Source organism: Topomyia yanbarensis, chromosome 3, assembly GCF_030247195.1.
Source record: "Topomyia yanbarensis strain Yona2022 chromosome 3, ASM3024719v1, whole genome shotgun sequence".
Taxonomy (NCBI): Eukaryota; Metazoa; Arthropoda; class Insecta; order Diptera; family Culicidae; genus Topomyia; species Topomyia yanbarensis.
In genome coordinates, this window is record NC_080672.1 from 101631815 (window position 1) to 101653940 (window position 22126).

Genomic DNA, 22126 nt, shown 5'->3' on the forward strand with positions numbered 1-22126 from the left:
AATCAAGCCGGCGAATTTAACTCAAATCCAGTTCTAGAGCAGTTCCCGTACATCGTACCTACCACACTATTCCCCCCTACTTCCTAGGACCGCGTCCGTTGCCAAGCACAAAATAAGAACCTGCTAACGAGACAATTTAATTTGAAATTTATATCACTTCATCTTCGGCTCTCCACGTGGTTCGGCACGCTTTGCCGGCGATGCCGTGTGCTCTGCGTCTGTCACTCCCGCTGTGCGTGTCTCTGTACATATTTTCCGAATCCTGTTCCCAGCAGCAGCAGGAAAGGAAGCCCCGCAAGGAAATGGGATCGGTGTTTTTTTCGCCGCTTCTTCTTCTTCTTTTCCCTTTTCCTGTACACCCTGACGGAAGGTTCCTCACCCAGGCAGGCACCCTTGTACCATTGGAGAAAAAGTTTCGGGTTGATGGCGAGAGACCACTTTCCCATAAATGTTAGACATCTGTGGGTTTTAGTCGGAATGGCCTCTACGTTATTAGCTGCCTCTGTGTTTTTGGCTGATTTGTTCGGTGCCACTTTCCGTTCTAGCCACGGCGGAATGGTTGCGTACCAAAACAAACAAACGAAAATTGTTTTGAAAGTCCGTAGAACTTTCGGGGTTGTTGACATTTACGGGACACATCTAGGGATGTTCATCGGAAAGGGATTTTTGGAATACAGCATTTTGTTTCTCTCTGAACATCCTTAGGTTACACTTTTTTTTCTGTAAAGAACCATCGGCTTCGCCTGTCTGTGGTGGGCAAATAATGTTGCACCAGTTTCGTTTACTTTTGGTTTTCATATTAGATTCTGTATACTGTAAAGTCTATAAATATATGAGGATAAAATTTCATATAATAGGATTATTAAAAGGAGGAAGATATCTTATGTTTGTGTGCCTTAAATATAAAAAGTTCAGTTTTTCTCGTTTTTCTTTTCTATTTGATATGAAGGAAGGGATATGGGAATAGAGATATTGGTTATTTTAGTTTAAGTCTACTCCGCTGGGAGAAAGCCAAGCAGTGGAAGATTTTCAGAGATATAACGGAAATCAACTCATTTCAAAACTTTACCTGTCTTACTGTTGACTACAGCTTGATATTCGATAAATATATCTTAAAATTTTCAGTAATTACCTTATCTAAGTCTACATTTCAATACAGTATATAAATGCTTACAAACACTTACGAGGGGGCTCCTTTTTGTCTTGTTTTGTTGTGTCTTAGTTCATATATGTGTATGTGTATGTGTATAATAAGTTTAAACAGCATTGTTTTGATTCACACTTTTTGTTCGGCGAGTTGATACCCGAAACGCCACCGTTCTAGTTTACAAACTAATAAAAAATAATATACAGTGTCAGCAGCTTTTTACCTTTGTTTAACAAGTGCAAATTATTGTCCTGTGTCAGCTTCTTCCATTTTGGGTGTTGATAATTCCAAAACTCACTAATCTACTTAGTTGTATCTTAAAGCATTCCGTCCGTAGATCGTCTGTATGTATTTATTGTCCAGGTAGTACTGTTTCTTAAGGTAGTAGAGCAGCTTGCGCAGACGGGCAGCGCAGTGGTACTCGTCCTCGGTGAAAAATGGATTCAGCGGAGCCTCACTGGAACCGGCGTAGTACGCCGGTAGTTCCTCGTGCGATCCGCCGCCGTAGGGTCGGGGTCGAGTCCCGAAAACGTCGCCAGTGTAGCGCGGTAACTCGGGGCGGTGTTGAGCCCCACGTAGACTGTAGACCGGGGGCTCCCCAGGAACTGCTGGTGCTGGTGCTGCTGCTGCTGCTGATATAGGGAGAAGGGGCGCCTCGTAATCCGTTGCCGTCGCCGATAGTGTCGCATCGTCTACAAACGGCGGCGGTTGGTTGTCGTAGTCGCTCGGGTTGGAGGTATAACTCGACCTTTTACAAGACATTATACACAGAAAGGAATGGTGAAAGTTATCGATTAGTTTTATTTCGAAGATCGAAGAATGTTTAACAATTAGTGCCGAAAATCTAACATAAACCAGCGATCTACAATCTGAATTAATAGGAAACTTCAAGCAGAAATAATTCAACAACTCTCGAAAACTACACTAATTCGAATGTAATATTTTGAAGTACACATAGATTTTAAAAGAAAGTATCATAAACTGTATGGAGTGTTATGAGAATCTATACTCTGTCTCCCATTGTATAGAGTACTTTGCGATCCGTAACTGTATTAGTGTGTTTAGGGTTCGTCGCGGTGCGGATGTGGGCGGTAAATGGATTGTCCGCACCGCAACCGCAAAAAAATAATAAAACCGCACCGCTTACCGCAACCGCACTTTATTTACCGCAACGCACCGCGCGGTAATGCGGTAAATGCGGCAAAATTTTTATATTTTTGAAAATAGTGTTGAAAAATTGTTCATTTGTGTAACCATATATAACAAAATGTTATTCTTATTCACACGAAATTTAACTTTAAGAGACTCTTCAGAATGTAATGTTAATAAAAAAAATTAACTTTAGCATTTTCTATTAATAAAATTCCGTACATTTTAAGGCAAACATTATACATTCAAAAACTTTCTACTGCAGTAATAGGAAAACTTATTTTAACAACCCTTCAGTGAATTGAAAAAAGTAGAATAAAAATATAATAAGAAATGAAGTTGCATATTTTTTTCTTTAAATTTTCATATTTTCAATGTTTTTGACATATGAAAATGAAATGGATGATTTTCTCATTTACGTAGTAAGGTGTTTCATTCTTAAAGGAATTTCACCAAAAAAAAATTAAAGTCGAAATACCAGTACTTCTATAAAGTAGCGCATATATACAGTGAAATAAAAACATATTGTATTTCATCAATAAGAACGACGCCATATTTGACGAAAAAAAAATCGCTCTATACATTACATCTAAACAGGAGGCCGATCTCAACTAGGATTGTGGTACCGGTAATACCGGTACCGAAAAGTCCGGGAATACCGACCTATTTTTGGTACCGTAATACCGGTACTGAACAAAAGCCAGCACCGGTATTTTCGGTACTATACAATTTTTTATGACAAATATGTTAACTCTGCAGGGGGATCTGTTTCAAAATATCGGTCTGCAAGATAACGTTTAATTATATTAATTTGCCTTCTAGATAAATCGTTGAGATAACACCTTTGTGTGGGAATGAGGTGGGACCATCATCATAATAATTCTTGAAGTTAAAGTTTAATTAGCGACATTCTGGTTGGCTTCCATTATTCACTGGGTGGCGCGTAATAAGACTATGGTCTAAGTCATGTCTGTATTTGGTTTGCTCTTAAACCTTTATCTATAATAGAACTAACAGCGATTTAGTAGCTAATAGTTCTTGACTTGGTGAGCTGCTTCAAATGGAATTATTGGTGATCGGAAAATTCAGCAAAATTCCATAGTTTACAGGAAAGCAAGGAGCCTTGATATGCATTAGAGAATAGTAGGCAAACGAAATAAAGGTCGAAACCAATTTTCAAAAAGCAAGAGAGGCAATGCGATTGACCTGCTTGGATTTACTGCCATTCTCGCTTTGATTTACTGTTGTTAATAGGGTTTCACACATTTACCATCTGTTCAAGTCGACGAAAGTCGCACCACTTAGCAGTTATTGATTTCAAAGTGGCCTAGATTTCGAAATAAAAGAAGGTGTCCTATACGAAAAATATCTTCTGTGAAATGAGTCTTGCCATTCCGAAGCAATTAAAAACAATTAACAAGTTTTTTTTATCATCACAAATCAATCATCTGAGAATAAGATCATCAGTTTGAGCATTCAATTTCAGTTTGAAGCTCAATTTTTTTTTTAAATATTAGAGTGCCGGTACTTTACCGGTACTACCGATACTGAAGGCTTCAGTACCGTAGTACCGGTTCTCACCAAAAAGGGTCGGTACTGCGAACCCTAGTCTCAACCGGTACATAAAAAATGATTTTTAAAAATAGGGGATTTTACGGACAAAATATCCCAAAACTCTAACGTCCGCATTCTTCAAGAAACAGATGTATTCTCATTCAAAAACTAAGATTACTCCCTTTAAAATGTATGAAATGTAATTTTCTAAAGGCTAGTTCGAAAGTTATAGCATTTAATGTATTTTCCTCTAATATTTTCCCAAAAAGCCAATGGCAAAAACTTCAATTGAAGTGAACGGGAGTCAAACTATGTGGTATTTGGCAAAAAAAGTTTCAAAAAAGCTACAAAATAGTCTTAACTGAAAAATATTAGGACCTCATTTTGTAGAAAATTATAGTAAATTTGAATGGAAGTACGCGAAAAAAAGTTATGTAGCATACTTTTTGAGAAAGAGTCCAATAAAATTGACTGAAGAAAAATTCACATTGAATTTACACAGCAATCAAAGAAGATAGAAATACGATGTTGATGAACGTTTGATAGAATAATCATCCTAATTTGGACCCCTCCTTATTTTGGACGCTTTCATACATTCCCACTGAGAAGTCCAAAAAATTGTTTCAAAATCGTTCAACACGGGTCCAATGATGGACGTTCGTTGAACGGTTATTTGGACGTTGTCCAAATTGGTCCAACGAACGTCCTTCATTGGACGATTTTGAAACCAACCGTTCTTAGAGGGTTTGTATCCTTTACTGCCAATTACTCCAAATTAGTTTGGTTTGATGAAGATAATTATATTCTTTGGGTTGTGTATAAGTCCCAGCATAATTAGTTCATCTCTAATTCCTTTAAATTAGTCAAAATTCACAGTTGAAAAATTGATATCGAAAACGATTCATAATTCCACGATTTCCAACAGAAATCGGGAGAAGTGATGCACTTTTAAATTGGATTTAGGAGTATTTATTATTTTTAAACGATCTAATAATTTTGTCTCTATTTGGATCTTGCATTTTATGTATTTGAAATGGTTAGTTTGTGAAGTTTTACTTAGAAGTATAAAATATGTCGTAAAAATAATAGCGTCAAAATATTTCGGACACAGCTAGATTTTCTTTCGTAATAGCAGTCTGTTTATCAATTTAGAATAATCAATATTATAACTTTATCAATTTTTTCTTTGCGGTGCAGTTGCGGTAAAACCGCGCGGTAAAAGCTCTTACCCGCACCGCATCTGCGGGAAAAAAGCGTCTCACCGCACCGCAGATCTTGCGGTGCGGGTGCGGTAAATACCGCGCGGTTGCGGTAATTACCGCAACAACGACGAACCCTAAGTGTGTTTAATGGTTTGCTTTCCTCCATCTGCCATAGGTCGAAGAAAACAAATCGAAAATAGCTTTTTGGTTGGATTATTTTCATGATGGACCCTGACCAACCAGTGTTGTACGTCTCTGGAATAAGTTTTACAGTGACATGGAGCAAGACGGATACAGGTGTGCACATTTTTTTCTGTGTGTGAGTGCGGTTGTCATTTTTCTTTGATGAACACGTTCATTCAAAACTACTCAAAATTTGAGTTCAGAGCACTCAATTTGAAAAATAGACGCAATATGTCAAAAAATGAGTTTTAATTTGAGTAGAGTTAACTCAGCTGGTGAGTAACCATTCAATTTTTAAATGTTTGAGTGAAAAAATTACTTATCCTCAAGAAAAAGTGCGAGGAGTTCGACATCGCCTAAAACTTTAATAAAAGATCAAGCCACGGACCTAGTAGCTGTAGAGTCGAAGCAGAACATTCAGAAAACTAAAAGGTAGGTTTCTCTGAGTTTTGTTTTTATTCTAATCTAACTTCTGAGTAAAGCCATGTCAAGTGATCCTCGAATTTTTCGCAAAATCACCAATTTTCATAAGATATGTTTTATTGTATAGGGATTATGGTAAATAGCTTTTGGTATAAATATTTCGTTAAAACTCCTTTTTTACTTTGAGATATTAACCCTTAAACTTTATTACATGATAAAATTGTAAATTTTATATCTCAAAACCTACTGAAGATAATTGAATGAATTTTTGTACACTTATGGAATGATATTTACACTATCTCATAAAAACAATTTTACAATATAATTATGTGAATAACGGTACTTTGCATCTACTTAAACATTTCAATTGTATTTTTTCTTATGTTCTTCACGCTAAAACTTTTCAAAAGGTATGTCAAATTACGCGTCAATCTCTCACCTTCAATAATCTGTATTGATAATTTTTCATTTTTGTTTCTATCGAGAGTTATGGATGATTTTGTAACGGTGCGTACCTTCAACGCACGGCCCACTTTGATGCAGCCCGCGAGAACTTACATATTGGCAACGCCGCATGTAACAACGTCCTACCGCGTATCGCTTTGGCAGAGCGTATCTTATGTCCAAAATTGCCATCTTCGATATTAGAGCAAAAAGATAAGCTTTTCTGTGCGGATGTTTAAAGGTGAACATATTCCGAGTAATTTGCATGGTTTTAGTGTTATATTTTTCAGGAATTACTTAATTTTCTGTCATTCAAACTCTCAAACCGGCTCGCTCAGATGTTGGCAGTTGCGGTGCAAACTTGAGCAATGGGCATTTTTGAATCTGCATGTATATGTTTTTTTTTTGCAAATTGACATATTTTACTACTTTTTATCGTCAGTTTGTTCTGTCTAGGTGTTAGCACAGTATATTTGCTCAAAAAACATTCGTTTGTGTTTATGATGGTTCGACCAACCGAATACTGTATTTCGTTAAAAAAGTAATGAAGATTTTGAATTTAAAATCGTTGATGATTTACTGAAATTTGATGCAGTAAATAATATCTTACTAGAACTTGGAGAACCACTAATTAACAGAATTGACAGAAGCAATAGCGATAAAGAAAACACGCCAATGCGATTGGAAAACAGATTCAAAGTAATTTTTTTTCGCAAGACACTTCGTTGTTTATAAGTAAGATCACTCAGTGGACATAAACAAGCGAAGTAAAATGCTGTTTTCATAAAATGTTCCATTTTCCTGTATAATGTTGTAGACTAGTAATGAATTTGGATGAAACATCGACTAATAACGTTTTCGTTTTTGACCTGGTATACACCAGTATAGAGAAAAAAAGAGATAGACTGAAGTTTGAATGAGTATAGCCCCGACAATACTGGTGTACACTGTCAAAAACGAAAATGCCATAACAAAAGTGTCTTCGAAAATGGCAATAACATAAGCGTATTATATAAGTTATGTTTCGGTTCTTTGCGATACAGTTTAATTCCTAGTAACGTTAAGTTATAATAAAAAAGTATTCATTAAACAAAATTGTTTTTGTTGTGCACTTCGGTCAAAAAAAATCTAAAAGTATCTCAAAATATCCAGAAAACATTAACCTTTGATAATCCGTATATAAAAGTTTGTTCTTTTGCACCAATCTAGAGATGTGGTTTCATTTAGTCATGCGATGCACGTTTCCTACGCGATGCGCAGTAGGACGTTGGGACATGCGGCGTTGCCAATGTGTAAGTTCCACCGGGCTGCATCAAAGTGGGCCGTGCGTTGAAGGTACGCACCGTTACAAAATCATCCATAACTCTCGATAGAAACAAAAATGAAAAAAATATAAATATAGATTATTGAAGGTGAGAGATTGACGCGTAATTTGACATACCTTTTGAATTTTTTTAGCGTGAAGAACGCAAGAAAAAATGCAATTGAAATTTTTAAGAATATGCAAAGTACCGTTATTCACATAATTATATTGTAAAATTATTTTTATGAGATAGTGTAAATATCATTCCATAAGTGTACAAAAATTCATTCAATTATCTTCAGTAGGTTTTGAGATATAAAATTTACAATTTTATCATGCAATAAAGTTTAAGGGTTAATATCTCAAAGGAAAAAAGGAGTTTTAACGAAATATTTATACCAAAAGCTATTTACCATAATCCCTATGCAATAAAACATATCTCATGAAAATCGGTGATTTTGCGAAAAATTCGAGGATCACTTGACATGGCTTTACTCTTCTATTCGTGTTTTTATAGTTTCTGCTAGTTCTACAATGTACCGATTGGTATAAAAGAGATGTGAAGAAACGTCGTCGGATTATATTTCCAGACATCGCTAGCGTCTGGATGAACAGGTAAAGGATACTTAAAGTATCGGTGAGATTCTTTGTAATAATATTAAAAATACTGAATGATTATTTTTCAAATTTGCTTTTTGAGTAAAATATACTCACATTTGACATTTGCATCCAAAACTCAAAACTGAGTAAACGAGGCGAACTCAGTTTTTGACCATGTGCAGTTTTTATGAAATTGAGTGGCTAGCCACTCAAATTTAAGTTACTATCAATGAGCGTGAAGCCAAAAAAACAAGAAGAAAAGCACAAACAAGTGACGTAGTGGGCCTTTCTGTTGCCATAAGTTTTATTTCGGTTCGGTCATAATTAATTTAATCGGGTTTTTTCGAGGTAAAAAGTGTCCATAAGTGTTCTAATCGGTAGATCCGAGGTGAAGCTCGGATTTTTCTCACTTTTCATCGTGCGCCAAAAAATCAGGATGCTCGCTCGGATGTTCATGTTTACTTCAAAGGCCCCGGCCGCCATGCCAAGTATAATACTAATACACTCAAAAGTGTCAAATGTTCCCACCTTTCTCTCCATCTTGGACATGGAGCATGGGGAGCATGTCAACACCAGTGTGAATGCGTTAGACGAGCTATTTCAAACGTTAAAATTGACTGACGGTTTTACATATGACAGCTGAAAAGCACAAATCTCCCAAGTAGTGTGCGTGAAATGATTTGCATAGAACTCTATTGGCGAAAAGGGTTATGAAAACGTATCTTGGATTGAACTAAAAAAGCAAATATTAAGACGAAACGCATTGAAACCACCTAGAAGTGTGATAAGTCCTTTCGTATAACACTAGTATACTAGATTTCCCAGAGAAAAAAAAATCAATAGAGAAAACCCATTAGTTCGATTTGTTTCCGGTAGGTGGCATGTATACATCAAATTATCACTACAAGTGAAAAAGAAAAGATAATTTCATTGCCCAACACATCGTCAAAGGCTGCAAAACAATCCAGTTTTGTTAGAAGAAGTTATTAAACATTTTACGAAGTGATATCTGAATCAATTTTGCATGGTGTCTAACAGTTGTAAATCAGTAGTCAAATCCAACGAACTTTTTCGAAAAATGTTTTGGATAGAAAATTTGAGTTCCACGATTAGAGAACACCAAGACTATTTTTGCCATTCTCATATACAGTAGTAATTCGCTGGTTGGGCCACAGCCTCTGTCCACCTAGCGAATTTGTTTCGATAGCTGAACCGATTGACAGATGTCAAAAAATCTCTAATGAAGACGTTAGTAGTACAGACACTTTATACACAAACTTGCCGAGACAAAACAGTAAAACTAGCAACCATGAATGCAAACTGGCTTCACGGAAGATCCCTTAAGTTTTGCATGGGCTTCTTCTTGTACTTCCCCTGTCAAAACCCTCATACTCAGGGCCGGCGGAATGCGTGGGTAGTATGGGTAGTACACTGAAACCTCCATTTACGAACCAAACCGGGGATTCGTAAATTGAATTAGTTCGTAAAAAAAGTGTTCGTTATTTGGGATTTAGTTCGTAAAAAAAGTTTGCTTCACATTCTTATTAATATTCGTAGGTTGAGCAATATTCTCGATAACCCTAACAATATGAGTATTTTTGGAACGGGATTGACAAGCAGATGCTGAAAATGGACAATTGGAACAGTTTTGAAATTCAAGATGGCGTTTTCCGGTTGAGCAATATTCTCGATAACTCTGACAATATGGGTATTTAAATTCTTGCGTTGGAAATCCTCGATGTAAAACAATTGCATATTTTTATTCAGATACAAATCTCTTTGCTTTACAATTTAAATTTCTTGAGAATAATTAGGATTTGTTTAAAATTGGGAATTATTTATTATATTTATACTCATGGTAATACATTTTGACACATCTACATCTTAAAACAATGAGTTCATATCGATAGACAAAAAATATTAGTATACAATTTTATTCAGACTATTATACAATTTTATTCAAACAAGTTTTTTATTTGTGTTTCTAACGTCGCGTATATTCGGAAAAATTTGGGCGATCTGATCTCATCGGACCTTTTCGCATACAATGCTGAGCACTTTCTGCCCACAACGGAATGGAAAACCGTCCAGGATTGTTCGCGCCAGGTAGGTGAGCCCGGGGCTAGTTGGCGGTTGTGGATAGTTGGCGGAATCCCTCTTCTTGTGTACCTCAAATTATGTGAAACCCGTTATCCAATGTGGTTTTGATGCAAAACGATTTGTTTGGTGAAAGTTGTGGGTGATATTGTGTTTTCAAGCATACCAAGTAAATTTTCAAAATTTTAAATACTTTGCGTTATTTAGGGCGATTTTCAATCTATTTCCCGAATGATTATATTTTTCGATAGCGCGTGAAAAGAGCTTTCAGTATCCGTATAGATATTACTTCTATCCACAAACAAGTTATTTTTTAAATAGTTTTTAATAAAATATGCGGTTGGGGTAAGTTGGCGGTGCTGCACGCGGGGCAAGTTGGCGGTACTATCTACAGTGCAAAAAATACTTCAACAATTATTATTTCTGAAATTCACTCGAAAGTAAGAAAATCTTTTTCTTGTGTATCTCGCCAATGTAGGAGACATTTATTAATTGCATGAAGAATTTCGAAAATTTGCTTTTGAATAGGGAGTACGCGACAAAGTCAAAATGCCGGGGTATTGAAACTGAAATATAATAGCAAATGTCGGTTAATATACAGTTTTCTCGAAAAGACATTCAGCACGTTCCAAAAGCACCCTTGAAGTAATTGAATCTCCATTTAATTGCTTAGTTTTTGGCGTATACTCACATACCGCCACTCACCGGGGCCGGGGTAAGTTGGCGGGTTTTCCGCGTCGCATATTTTGGTCTCTAAAAATGGAGACAATGCATCAAACACTTTAAAAAATATAGATGTTGCCAACAGTCTGCTCTTTCATACCGCGTGTTCTATTTTACAGGATCTACGTACATCAAAGCGATAAAAATTGAAAACTAAAAACACCGCCAATTAGCCCCGGTCTCCCCTATTCGTTTCGTCTGGCCTTTAATCTCAGTGTAGAAAAACAAGCCAGTCAAAACGTTGCACACTTCCACCGGAGGAATTTCTCATTTTGATTCGATTGCTTCGGATATAGTGGACGCGTAGCACTTTCAATCAATGGGTACAATAATGAGGTAGAGTACAACGATAAATCTAACGCACTTGGCTGCGCAAGTACGCATTCGTGTCATTTCCACTGTATTCAAGATGGTCATACTGAAATTGTCGTGAATATCATGCAGTAAGATTGATCGGTTATCAGCATGAAGACAACCCCATGACATGCCGTGGGAGTTGAAATCTTCTCGAACCAGTTGAGGTACGATGTATATGGAAAAAAATATCAATAAATCTTTTCCAATGATTCGGATTTAACAAGTGACAACTTCAATACCTGGTACCGTGCAAAGGTTAATCCGATTGAAATAGCACGTTTTGATCCCCAAAACGCTCCTCAATATTGTTTTCGGCCATGACGAATAATGCTAAAATTGAGGAAGATCTACGTCGGAAGTAAACCTAGAAAAATAATATGGCTGAAATATAGAGACACTTGAAGTTTTGGATGTCCCATGTGGACTTTCCGAGACCAGGAGCCAATGTCTTGATCCTCTCTGCATTTTCCACACCGTGCCTTATTTCTACAATGGGGGTTTTTCAGTTCATGCTCCGGGTTAGAAAAAAGCGAACAAGTACACGAGCCCCGTTCAAAAGAACAAATTTTCGAAGAACAAATCCAACGAAAGACTCGAAATGAGGCTGATGGAAAATAAGTTTTCTAATACTCCTCGATTTTTACTGAACACAATTGCTTGTATACCAGAATTTACACTGACTAAAGCACAGGAATCTGGAAGGAGCCACCCCCTATTTCGCAATAATCAAGACCCTTTTCGGAGACTACACCATCAATCTCTACTTCCCGGGTGGATACGTAGACAACATACTTTTTCGTACACGGTCGAGTGTTGTTTAGTTAGATCACGCGATTTATCAATGACTTATTGGTATTATTTTTGCCATCGGAGAAATATTCAAATCTACCTGCACTAAGCCTGAATGAATGTCGGTCGCCGGAGATACCCATCGGCTTACACTCAGCTAGATTCAAAGCACAGTCAGAAAAAAGCCGACTCGGAATAGTGGTGGGGTATTTCGGTCGTAGTTAAATTGATTTTTTTTTCTATCACGAACATCAACAGCAAGGTAGCGACTGCACAAATTATTAATAGTCTTTCCCGTCATGTACGGAAAGCAAGACATATAGTTTGTATCCATGTATCCGATCCGAGTATCCGGATCCCGACTCTTGTCTGGATCTAAGCACCAAATATGGGCCTGGTTCAAGTCCTGACCTGGTAAGGGAAAAGGGGATGGGCTAGATTCAGGGACTGGTCAATTACCGGGTATGGGTCCAAATTCGGGAACTAGTCCAGATCCGGAAACTGATCCAGATCCGGGAGGTCCAAATTTGGATACTGGCCCAGATCTGGAGCTGTGTCCGATCCGAAAACTAGGCCGGTTCCGAAAACTGCCTAAAATTTTTCTTTCACTATCCAAGTTACCCTATAAAAATCCGCAATTCCGCCAATTTCTGCCAAAATTGGTGCAGATTCCGGTATTTGAATTTAGGAAGAAATCCGCCAGAACTCCGGCTGGTTTCACTCGATGCTTATACTATTATAGAAATCGACCGAATTATCCTACATCGTCATTCCACCATTTTCTATCTTTGCGGTAATATGACTTTAATACCGCAATGCGCAATTGCGTGGTCTGTTACCAAAAAGGCAATAGAATCTTACCCAAAAGTAATAGAAACATACCCGTTGGATGTTGGGTGTAGTATTCAACAACCACATTTTCTCTGAGCAGTCAGACAAACAATCCTGTTAACAAAGAGTGTTTCCAAATAGCCACCAGATATTATCAGGGAATTTTCACTTTCACTTACACACGCCGTATCTGAACTTTCTTCAGTACGAGGAGAAATCACTTCGAATCTTACTACCCACTCGGGAAAAAGGTGTTCCGCCAGCCCTGCTCATACTCGTTTGCCTGCACTTTTTGACAGTCCATCTTGCTGCAATTTTTGATGCTTCGCTAGTCTGTGTATAAAGCGTCTGTAGTTAGTAATATAAATGCATCTGTTCACATCTCTAATTACTGTCAGATTGAATGACATGAAATTTTCACATTCAGATGTCTTTTAGTTGGACAATGGTATAACTAGCAGAGGCCCAACTAAAAAGTGGTCCAGTTAAAAAGTGTCCAACCATCGAATCACGACTGTAGAAAGGTCTGTATGTAGGAGATTTTTTTAAAGAGTTTGGAAAATGCTCAAAAGCACCCTGAGCAGAAAAGTGTACAAAAACCAATAACTCAGGGAACGGCTTTTACTCGAACGGAAAATTTCAAGTTACGGGATCTCAATATGCTTGTGATTAGACCAATAAGGACCATTTATAAATTCTGCCACGCTATTAGGAGGTAGAGATATGACTAATTGTGACATAAATGGGAGGGGCGCACGTCATGTGCTTTGACGCAATCGGCCGTTTTACGCACGAGTGTGCCATGTATATAGCAAATTCCATGGAACATGAACACTTTTGCGAGTAGCGGCATTAATGTGCTACTACAAAATGAAGGAAAAACTAAAATCATTTCATTCGTATTAGACCAAGGATAAAAATAACTTGGTAATATGACAGAGAGTTAGTTAGTGTTGAGTAATCTTTGCGTGACATAATTTATGAATGTTCCACAATACCACTTTTAAACTCATTGTTTACGGTCCATTTTACATTGTCGACAACACTCCCGTCAGCCGGCTGTCCGGAGTTCAAGTTGTTTTCGATGAAACAATCTCGATAAACGATTACCCAGATTTTAAACGCCTAGAACATTTACGTACCCTACAGTCATTAAACTATTCAAACATTTTATGCACGAAAGTATATTCTCAGTCGCATCACTTGCTTGAAGCGAATCCTAACTAACAACCCACCCACTACCCAATCCGTGGTACTTATGGGAGTGTCACTGAGTCGGGGCCTTCCGTTAAGTAAGTACCACATCAACACTTCCTTTCTCATCCCATGTTACGGTAAAGATGGTGGTGGCTCTCAGGCGAAATTCTCGCTTGGACTGGATCAATTGTTATTCCCAAACAATGCTCCTCAAGTAGTCTGGCTGGAAATGAGAGTCATCAGTCTGCAATCTACGAAGTATACCGTGCTTACGCAACGCAACGCAACGCGCAACGCAAAAACCAACAACTCAGGGAACATGTTTGGGCAGCCAACTACTCATGCACAGAACCTGATGCCTCCCGGCATTAGTTCGGGCTTCGGGGAGAGATGCTTCTTTGTGTGTTCAGCATACACTCCAATCCAACTATTTAGTAGTTGGGTTGCAGCACATCTCCTCGACACACTACCAGTTTTCGACCATCCACATGAGTGCTCTTCCCCTACGAGTACAATCTGAGCGGCAAACTTCTAGCAGTCTAATTTACTGAGCTCTTCGGCATCCTTGTGACAATTAGTACCACTTCCTCGTTGAGCTCCCGACTCGTTCGCCAACTACTCGGTCTAGTCCCCGACAATGGACTCCGACGGAGATTTCCCCCCGCGAGAGAAAATCTCACGAAACCGAGCCAACCAACCAGGAGCAGAGGTCAGTTCGGCGATTCCAGTGGAGTAGGGTGTCAGGTTCCCTGGTATTCATTCTCGGCGCTCTTTTTTATAGCAAGGTTTAAAATGCTTTAAAAACCTGGTCTGTAGTGTATTGGAGACCTTTAAGTTTTAATTTAATTCTCGAATCTTCTCTTACTTATTGTTTCCATCTATTACGTCACCATTTAGCTCTCGTCCCAGTGATCCGTATAAATGCTGATTCCGTGATTTCATTCAGCTCCAGGCTTCCGCTTTTCTGAGTCATTTAACTCTCAGCTATATCAAGATCGGCTCGCATATTATCCGGTGGTCAACTATGCTACTCCGACTGAGAGTTCCTCGGCAGCGGAATTTCTCTAGGTACGCCAATTACCTCCCATTTTTGCCACGATGCTGTCGGATAGTCCATGGTGGCGAATCTACCCTATTGTGAATTTCTTGGCGGTTGATTTTTTCCTATACCGATGTTCGTTTCCGTGACCCATTTAGCTACCACCATCATCCCGATCGACTCGATGTAGTCCTCGACGGTGGACCAAACCTACTCAACCGGCCAGCCAGTAAGTGCTAAAGCTTGTCCAGCGATACTGGGTGGAGCATAGCTTCCTATTCACTGGTGCCCCAACGACTCTCTGCTAGCTATTCGACGCGGTCTATTCGATCCAATTCTCAGCGGTGGATCTAGCCTACTTATGAACTACCCGGGAGGGAGTCAAGATTGGTCCGGCGATTCCGTTGAAGACAGACGTCCGGATCACTGGTGCCCCGACGACTCTAACCCGATACTACGTAGTGTACTACTCAACTGGTCCCCGGTGGTGGACCTAGTCTACACTGACGGAGAGTTCTCAAGCGGCGAAATTTCTCCCGAAACCCGATTTGTGGATTCATGGTGGCGTTCTAGCCGATGGCGCTACTTTGTTGGCCCCTTAGCCACTTCCTCAGCAGCTCGGAGAGTATACTCGTAACCACTCTATTGGCAGCGTCCCAGGTAGGCTCGTCGTGGCACATCTGGTCAACGATATTGTCCACTGTCACGCTGGGCATACCTCTACGAATTTTTTGGAACCTAGGGCATTCGAAGACCACTTGTTCCGGTGTCCCTTGCACATTCACCACACACCAGGCATAGAGGTGATGAAGCATGTCCAAACCGATGCAGGTTTTTGCGGAAGCTTCCGCGCACTGACAAAAACTGCGTCAAATGAAAGTTCACCCACGCACCCACACCGACGGATTTGGGATGAGTCTCTGCGTTGTCCCACTCCTGCTGCCATTTAGCCAACGAGTCCGTTCTGACCAGTCTTATTGCATTTCGTGTATTCGTCCGCTGGTAGCATTCCACGTCCTCGGCCAGAGTGACGCAGATGGGAATCATCCCGGCAATTACTCATACCGCCTCCACCGATATTGTCCTGTACGCGCTCACGAGACGAACAGCCATTAGGTGAAACGTGCTTGTCAACTTCATCCAGCTCCGCTTTGAGTTGAGTGAGTTCAGTATTGAGGATGAGACACCCACCAGGAAACGTATCGACTGCATCTTGCTCCTCCGATATTCGGCATGATACTTTCCAATATGTTAGTTATCCTCGAAACCTTCTCACGTACATAGTCGACATGGCTCTTGTGATTCGACCGATCGTCGACTATCACACCCAGGTGTCTCAGCGCACTCTTCGATGAGATTGAGTGTCTGCCGATGCTGATCACGACAAGTTGGATTTTTACGGTTTCCGACCAGGCTCCCTCTGTCTTGTGGTGAGCCATCCAGGTTTCCACGATGCCTGTTGTCTCTGCCGTCAACATCTTCACTTCCTCGAGAGTCACGCCGGTTATCGTCGGGACAACGTCATCTGCACAGCTGACGATCTCAGCTCCTCTGGGCAGTGGACGGGGTTAACACGCCGTTGTACAATAAATAGAGCATTGAGCCGAGTATGAAGCCCTGAGGTACTCTCGCCGTGACGCTAATCGACCTCTGCCCCACCTTGGTCTCGTATACAGTACTCGGTTCTGAAAGTAACTTCTCATAACCTTGCACAAATAGTCCGGGGACCGTATTCTGTGCAGCGCTACGGCGATAGCCTGCCGGCTAGCGCTGTTGAACGCGTTGATCACGTCGATCGTAACGATAGGCCGATACGATGCGGGATCTCCTAGTGGCTTCCTTAGTTTTGCCAACAACACCAGCTTCAGAATCTTCCATCAATCCAGGAAATAGCCTTCGCCAAGGCATTTGTGTAGAACTATCCTGAACATGTCCAGAAATATCAGGATCACGGTCTTCAGTGCCATGTTGGGGATACCGTCCGGACTTTGCCTACCTTCAGCGGCTTGTCAGCAGCGGCTACCGGTAAACGAATCATCGAAGTCTCAGTTCCTCTCTACTCGATCTTTAACCAGATCATCATGTGCACCACGCCCAGGTTAGACTGCTGCTTAAGTGCACCTCTCAGCCCGTCTTCCATCGTGATCGCATCAACGATCGTACTCCATCAACGATAACTTCGTTGTTTGGTATAACCTAATAAGATCTCCTGGGTGGGCAGCCCACCCTGTTCCGGTTATTGTACGGAGGAAGTTTATCCTTTGCTGGAACTTTTGTTTCAGATACCTAAAGTTACATCCCCAGGTAACTTTAGAGTCGAACAATAGCCCGAGATATTCGAATGTTAAAACCTGAGCAAAAGTTTTACCCATTAATTGAAACTGTAGCTGCACTTCCTTGGAAATACGACTAGCTCAGTTTCCTCCGTAGAAAATGCCATACCCAGCTGAAGGGCCTAAGCAGACAAATTGTCAAAGGTATCTTGCAATGGTTCTTACAAATCGACACCTTTGGAATCTGTAACAGAAACCACACCACCGTCTGCCAGCTGGCTTAGCGTGCAGGAATTGACACGACATTTGTCAATGTCATTCACCTAAAAATGTAGAGTAGGGGGCTAAGACATCACGCGGAAAACGCACGTGTTTTTCAGACAACAAGTTGTTTAAAATCGGTGAAAGACCACGCTGATGCAGCTTCTCAGAAAGAATGTTGATAAAAGCTGAATACCCAAAGCCCTTTAATATCTAAGAAAACTGATACCATCTACTCTTTGCTGACATTTGAATTACTGTTGAAAGCCACGCAAGGCAATCGTTTGCCTTTTGCCTTTGCGGAAGCCAAATTATGTATCGGACAGTAAGCTATTTGCTTCGACTCAATTATCGAGTCAGAATAGGATCATTTTCTCGAACAATTTCCGGATACAGGACAACATTTCAATCGGTCGATACGAGTTGTGGTCGAAAGCTGGTTTTCCTAGTTTCCTGGTCTCCAATCATGTGGAACAAGAAACTTATTAGATAAATTCAACAGACGTCTCTTGGCAGATTCTTCAACAAGTTGCTATCGAGTCTATCTGGCCTTAGGGCCTTATTAATAATGATAAGAGAGCGACTGAAAACTCCGCCATTGAAATGGAAGTTTCATTCGCGTTATCGTGAGGAGACGCTGCGCTATGGATCTTCTGCGCCGGGGCAGAAAAAAGACAAAACGAATATCCAACGATTCCGAAAGTTCCGCGCTCTCGTTAGTACTGATTCACTTTCGCATAAGCCGGATCGTAGCACAAAGAGTGCTCATCGATGGTTCTTCCGTTAGCCCGTTAACGAACTGGTGCCAGTAACTATGTTTCTTTTCTTTCATCAAATTCTTCATTCTTGTTTCTATTGTCACATACTATCGATAGCTACCCGCCGTAACCCGCCATTCCGGAAGGTCTTATGCTGTAGCCACGTATACGTCGGAGCACTCTTTGTCCCATCATCAGTTGAGAGACTGTCCGCAAGTGTTGGCGTCTCATACGCGTTTAGACTTGGCTTTAATCGCGATGTAATAGTACTGCCTCGAATAGTTGCTGCTGAGTGCAATCGTTTGCAGTCCACGTCACTGGTTGAAACATGGTATCAGCCAACCCCGTGTGACAGCAGATCCGCAGATTATGACAAGGGCCAATTTCTCGACAGAACGAGCTGTGTTACCTTGTGACAACTACAAAAATCAGACAACTATCCTAGTATCAAGTGCACATTGAAGCCAAAAACAAAGCGATACATAATTCATATGCAGATCTACCATAATCATTAGCTAGGTTCTTGTCTTGACAGCAAAACTTTTTCTACCACAGTTTTTTTGCACTTGGTTGGAATGTGTTTTCAATATTATTTAACAAATTTCATCTAGAGATTTCCACTATTTTTGAAAAATATGCCTGAATATAATGATGGATTATGCCAGGTGAATTTTTTTTCGTGTTGTCGCAAAACCGGTGTTACTTCGCCTATAAATGTATATAATTCGTACTCATATTAATGATGGGGTTCAAAGGTTCGTGGAATCCTATACCTACCTACTGAGATAAAAACTGAAATTCTACGATAATAATAATAATAATGTTTTAATTAATCGCATGGTTCCTAAATGAGAATAACAAAATTCAAGATAGACACAATTTAGTTCCTTCAAAAAATCCAAAAATAGCTAAAAACTATCCACCTACTAAAACATCTAAAAACATGCACATGAATGCGACAAAATTCAAAAAGCAGGTAGAACATTAAAAATCCCATCCCAAGAAGGAGATAAAAAAGCACTCCATTTCACCTGCTCCCTGTGGGCGTATGTGTGTGTGTCGAGCACATTTATTACGAACACGTTGAGTGCGAGCGAGTGGGCCAAAGAAAATCGGAACGAGAGGGTCGATAAAAATTAATGATGTCAGTTTCTCGAGTACTCTAAGGCTGGGTTGTTCACCCACAAGGTTGACAGCGTAATCGTTCTTGCGTTCAACAAGTGCTCCGCATTGACACGTGTGACGTTTCTTTGACTGAAATATACCTCCCGCCTGTCAGCAGCGGGTAATGTGATATCTACATCGTGTGACCTTTGTCGTGTTCCCACATGTGATATCATCATCTTATCTGGCTGCAAAGTAAATGAAATTGTGCTGCTGCTTCCGCGCCGAAAAGGCAGTTCGCTAAGGTCATGCAAGGGATGGGATGGCACAGCTACTATATATCTCGGCGCGGAATCAACTCGGTACATATCTGGTTTCGTATTGTACCAGATAACTCGGATTTGGAGGAGCACAGAAAGATGAAGAGCATCGGTAGACGCTTAAAGCCCACGGTTTTCGATCCACATTGCCTTCGACCGATATTCGCTTGTTTGGTTGCTTTACCGTAATACGAGGTTGGAATACATCAAGAATTGTATTCAACGGGTTGGATGTAGTTTACTTATGTTGCGGGCTGATTCACTCGACAATGCTGGCTGCTACTGTGCTTACGACTTCTGAGACTGGAATCTTAACGTAGCTAGTTTTATTGTCTAGAACAAAGGTGGGTAAAAACCCTGACGAATCCTTTAAACAAAATTGTGAGTTTGATTAGGAAATTGGACTTGAAAACCTACCAACCCCCCCCCCCCCCCCCCTTACATGTGATTGGTTCTGAAAGGTTTGCCGCTTCGTCTGGATTCACGACAAGTGTTTCTTTTTTCTGTAAATAGTCTATAACTTTTTCGAAAAGCTGAAACTTTGTATGCTTTAATGACCCATCTTTTGACTGAAGACTCCTATCGATTTGTATTTCTGTGATTATTTCCAAACAGAGACTGCAATAATATAAGGGCTTATCCATAAATGACGTAGTATTAATTGGGGAAGGCGGGAGTGTATTTTGTGATGATATGTGACGATAGGAGGGTAGGAGGTCATGCTACGAAGCTTTATAAGGGGATAGTTTTTTTCTTGAAGAATTTTTTTTGCATATTAAAACATATTAAAATTTTAAGAATACGTGTTCAAAACCGTTTGAAGAAATTTTAACAAAACTGCTGCCAAAAGTTAATATTTTTTCCAGACTCCTTGAACAATTTTCTTCAAAAGCCATCTCGCGTTTGATTATAGAGTAAACAGAACCGGAGATATAATCAAAAGAAAATCAAAGGTTTTGGTCATTTGTCAAAATGGGGGGTACTCCCACCGCCCGAGGGATGGTTCAATTGACACAAAAATTTGGTTTTTTACATATTAGCCCTAGATGAACTATTCCTCAAAATTTGGTTCAAACCCGTGAAGGTCGATTTCAAGTTTGCATCCTTTATTGATCACTTCGCGTGGAATGATGTGGAATCATTAGTGGAGGGGTTATCATGAAGCGTTATCGTTATTATCAGGAGGGGTGGGTGTTTAAAATCACTCCAAAATGCTACGCCATTTATGGATGTAGCCTAATTATTCAATTCAGTTCAGTAGCAATTGAAGGGAGAATATTCAAATTCGTATAACCGTTACACGATTTCGTACAATCCTTCAATTATTTACGTTCAAAAACAACTTCGCAACTTGTGCTGTCACACATTTTGATACACGGTGTGTCTAAAATCATTATTAACTAAAAAAGACCATAAATTTGGCATACGGCATTCGAAAGATACAGTATCCAAGCATCTTCTGAGTGAATTTCAAAATGATCCATCAAGAGATTCAAGAAAAATGGCAATTTAAAGATTTATGGCATGTTTCATAAGGCTACCAGCAAACACCCACGGGTTTGGTCCTATCTTTTAAACAAACAAATATTTGTCTACTTATTTGGTACTTGGCATCTGAAGTTTTTGTTAGCCGACTTTTAATCTTGAAAATCACGATATACGGATGCTCCTGCGACTGATTTATTTATTTTTAACCGGTTTTTACACTGGAGGCTCATTCTTACCAAGTTTTGCGAGTGAACATTTTTTAAGCAATTCTTATGCTGAAGAATCTCCGTCCGATTTTTACGCTTGAAGTTTATTTCCGATTTTTATATTCTAATGAATTTGGAACGGGTTTTACGAAGCATATTCTATCCTTGTGACTTTTATTTTCGGTCGCTCATTAGTAAATTGCAAAAAATACAGCTCATAGATGTACAATGAAGCTTATTCAAAAAAAAACTTTGGCCATCCAGACAAATCCAGACTTTTTCGAAAAATTTTGCAGACTTCTCGGAAAAATACTTGGTATCCCTGGTCTGTTCAGAAAATATATTCAAAAGAAAAGTTCCATATTGAGAACTGTGATGAGAAAGCCCACGCCCGCCAACGGAAATATACAGATTCTCCATGAAATATGAAATTTCATTTTCCATTTAAATTTTCAATAATGTACTAATGAACTTAAGTAAACAATCTTAAGGTTAAGTATTTCTTGATCGATTAGTGCTTGAACAAATGAAATTATTTGATAAATTACATTGTTATACAACGTTCGCACTACCAGTTAAAACGGGTTTTTTATGCTATCTTGGTGACATTTTTCTTGTTGCTAATTATTATAACGTGTTATAACTCTGTAGTGTAAATTAAACCAATTCTGCAGCGTT

At 39.5% G+C, this 22126-nt stretch overlaps 1 protein-coding gene across 2 annotated transcripts in view; it reads right to left on the reverse strand.

Annotated features, from left to right (window-relative positions):
• Nucleotides 1-324: 324 nt before the first annotated feature.
• The window catches only part of LOC131692195 (neuropeptide-like precursor 1), a 147584-nt gene continuing 125782 nt past the window's right edge, over nt 325-22126 (reverse strand). Inside the window, exon 5 of one of the 2 annotated variants that reach the window (XM_058979106.1) lies at nt 325-1895. In XM_058979106.1, coding sequence (XP_058835089.1) covers nt 1454-1895 — 442 coding nt within the window. In that variant the 3' untranslated portion in view covers nt 325-1453. The remainder of the gene's footprint in view (nt 1896-22126) is intronic. The other variant, XM_058979107.1, reaches the window with a different exon arrangement.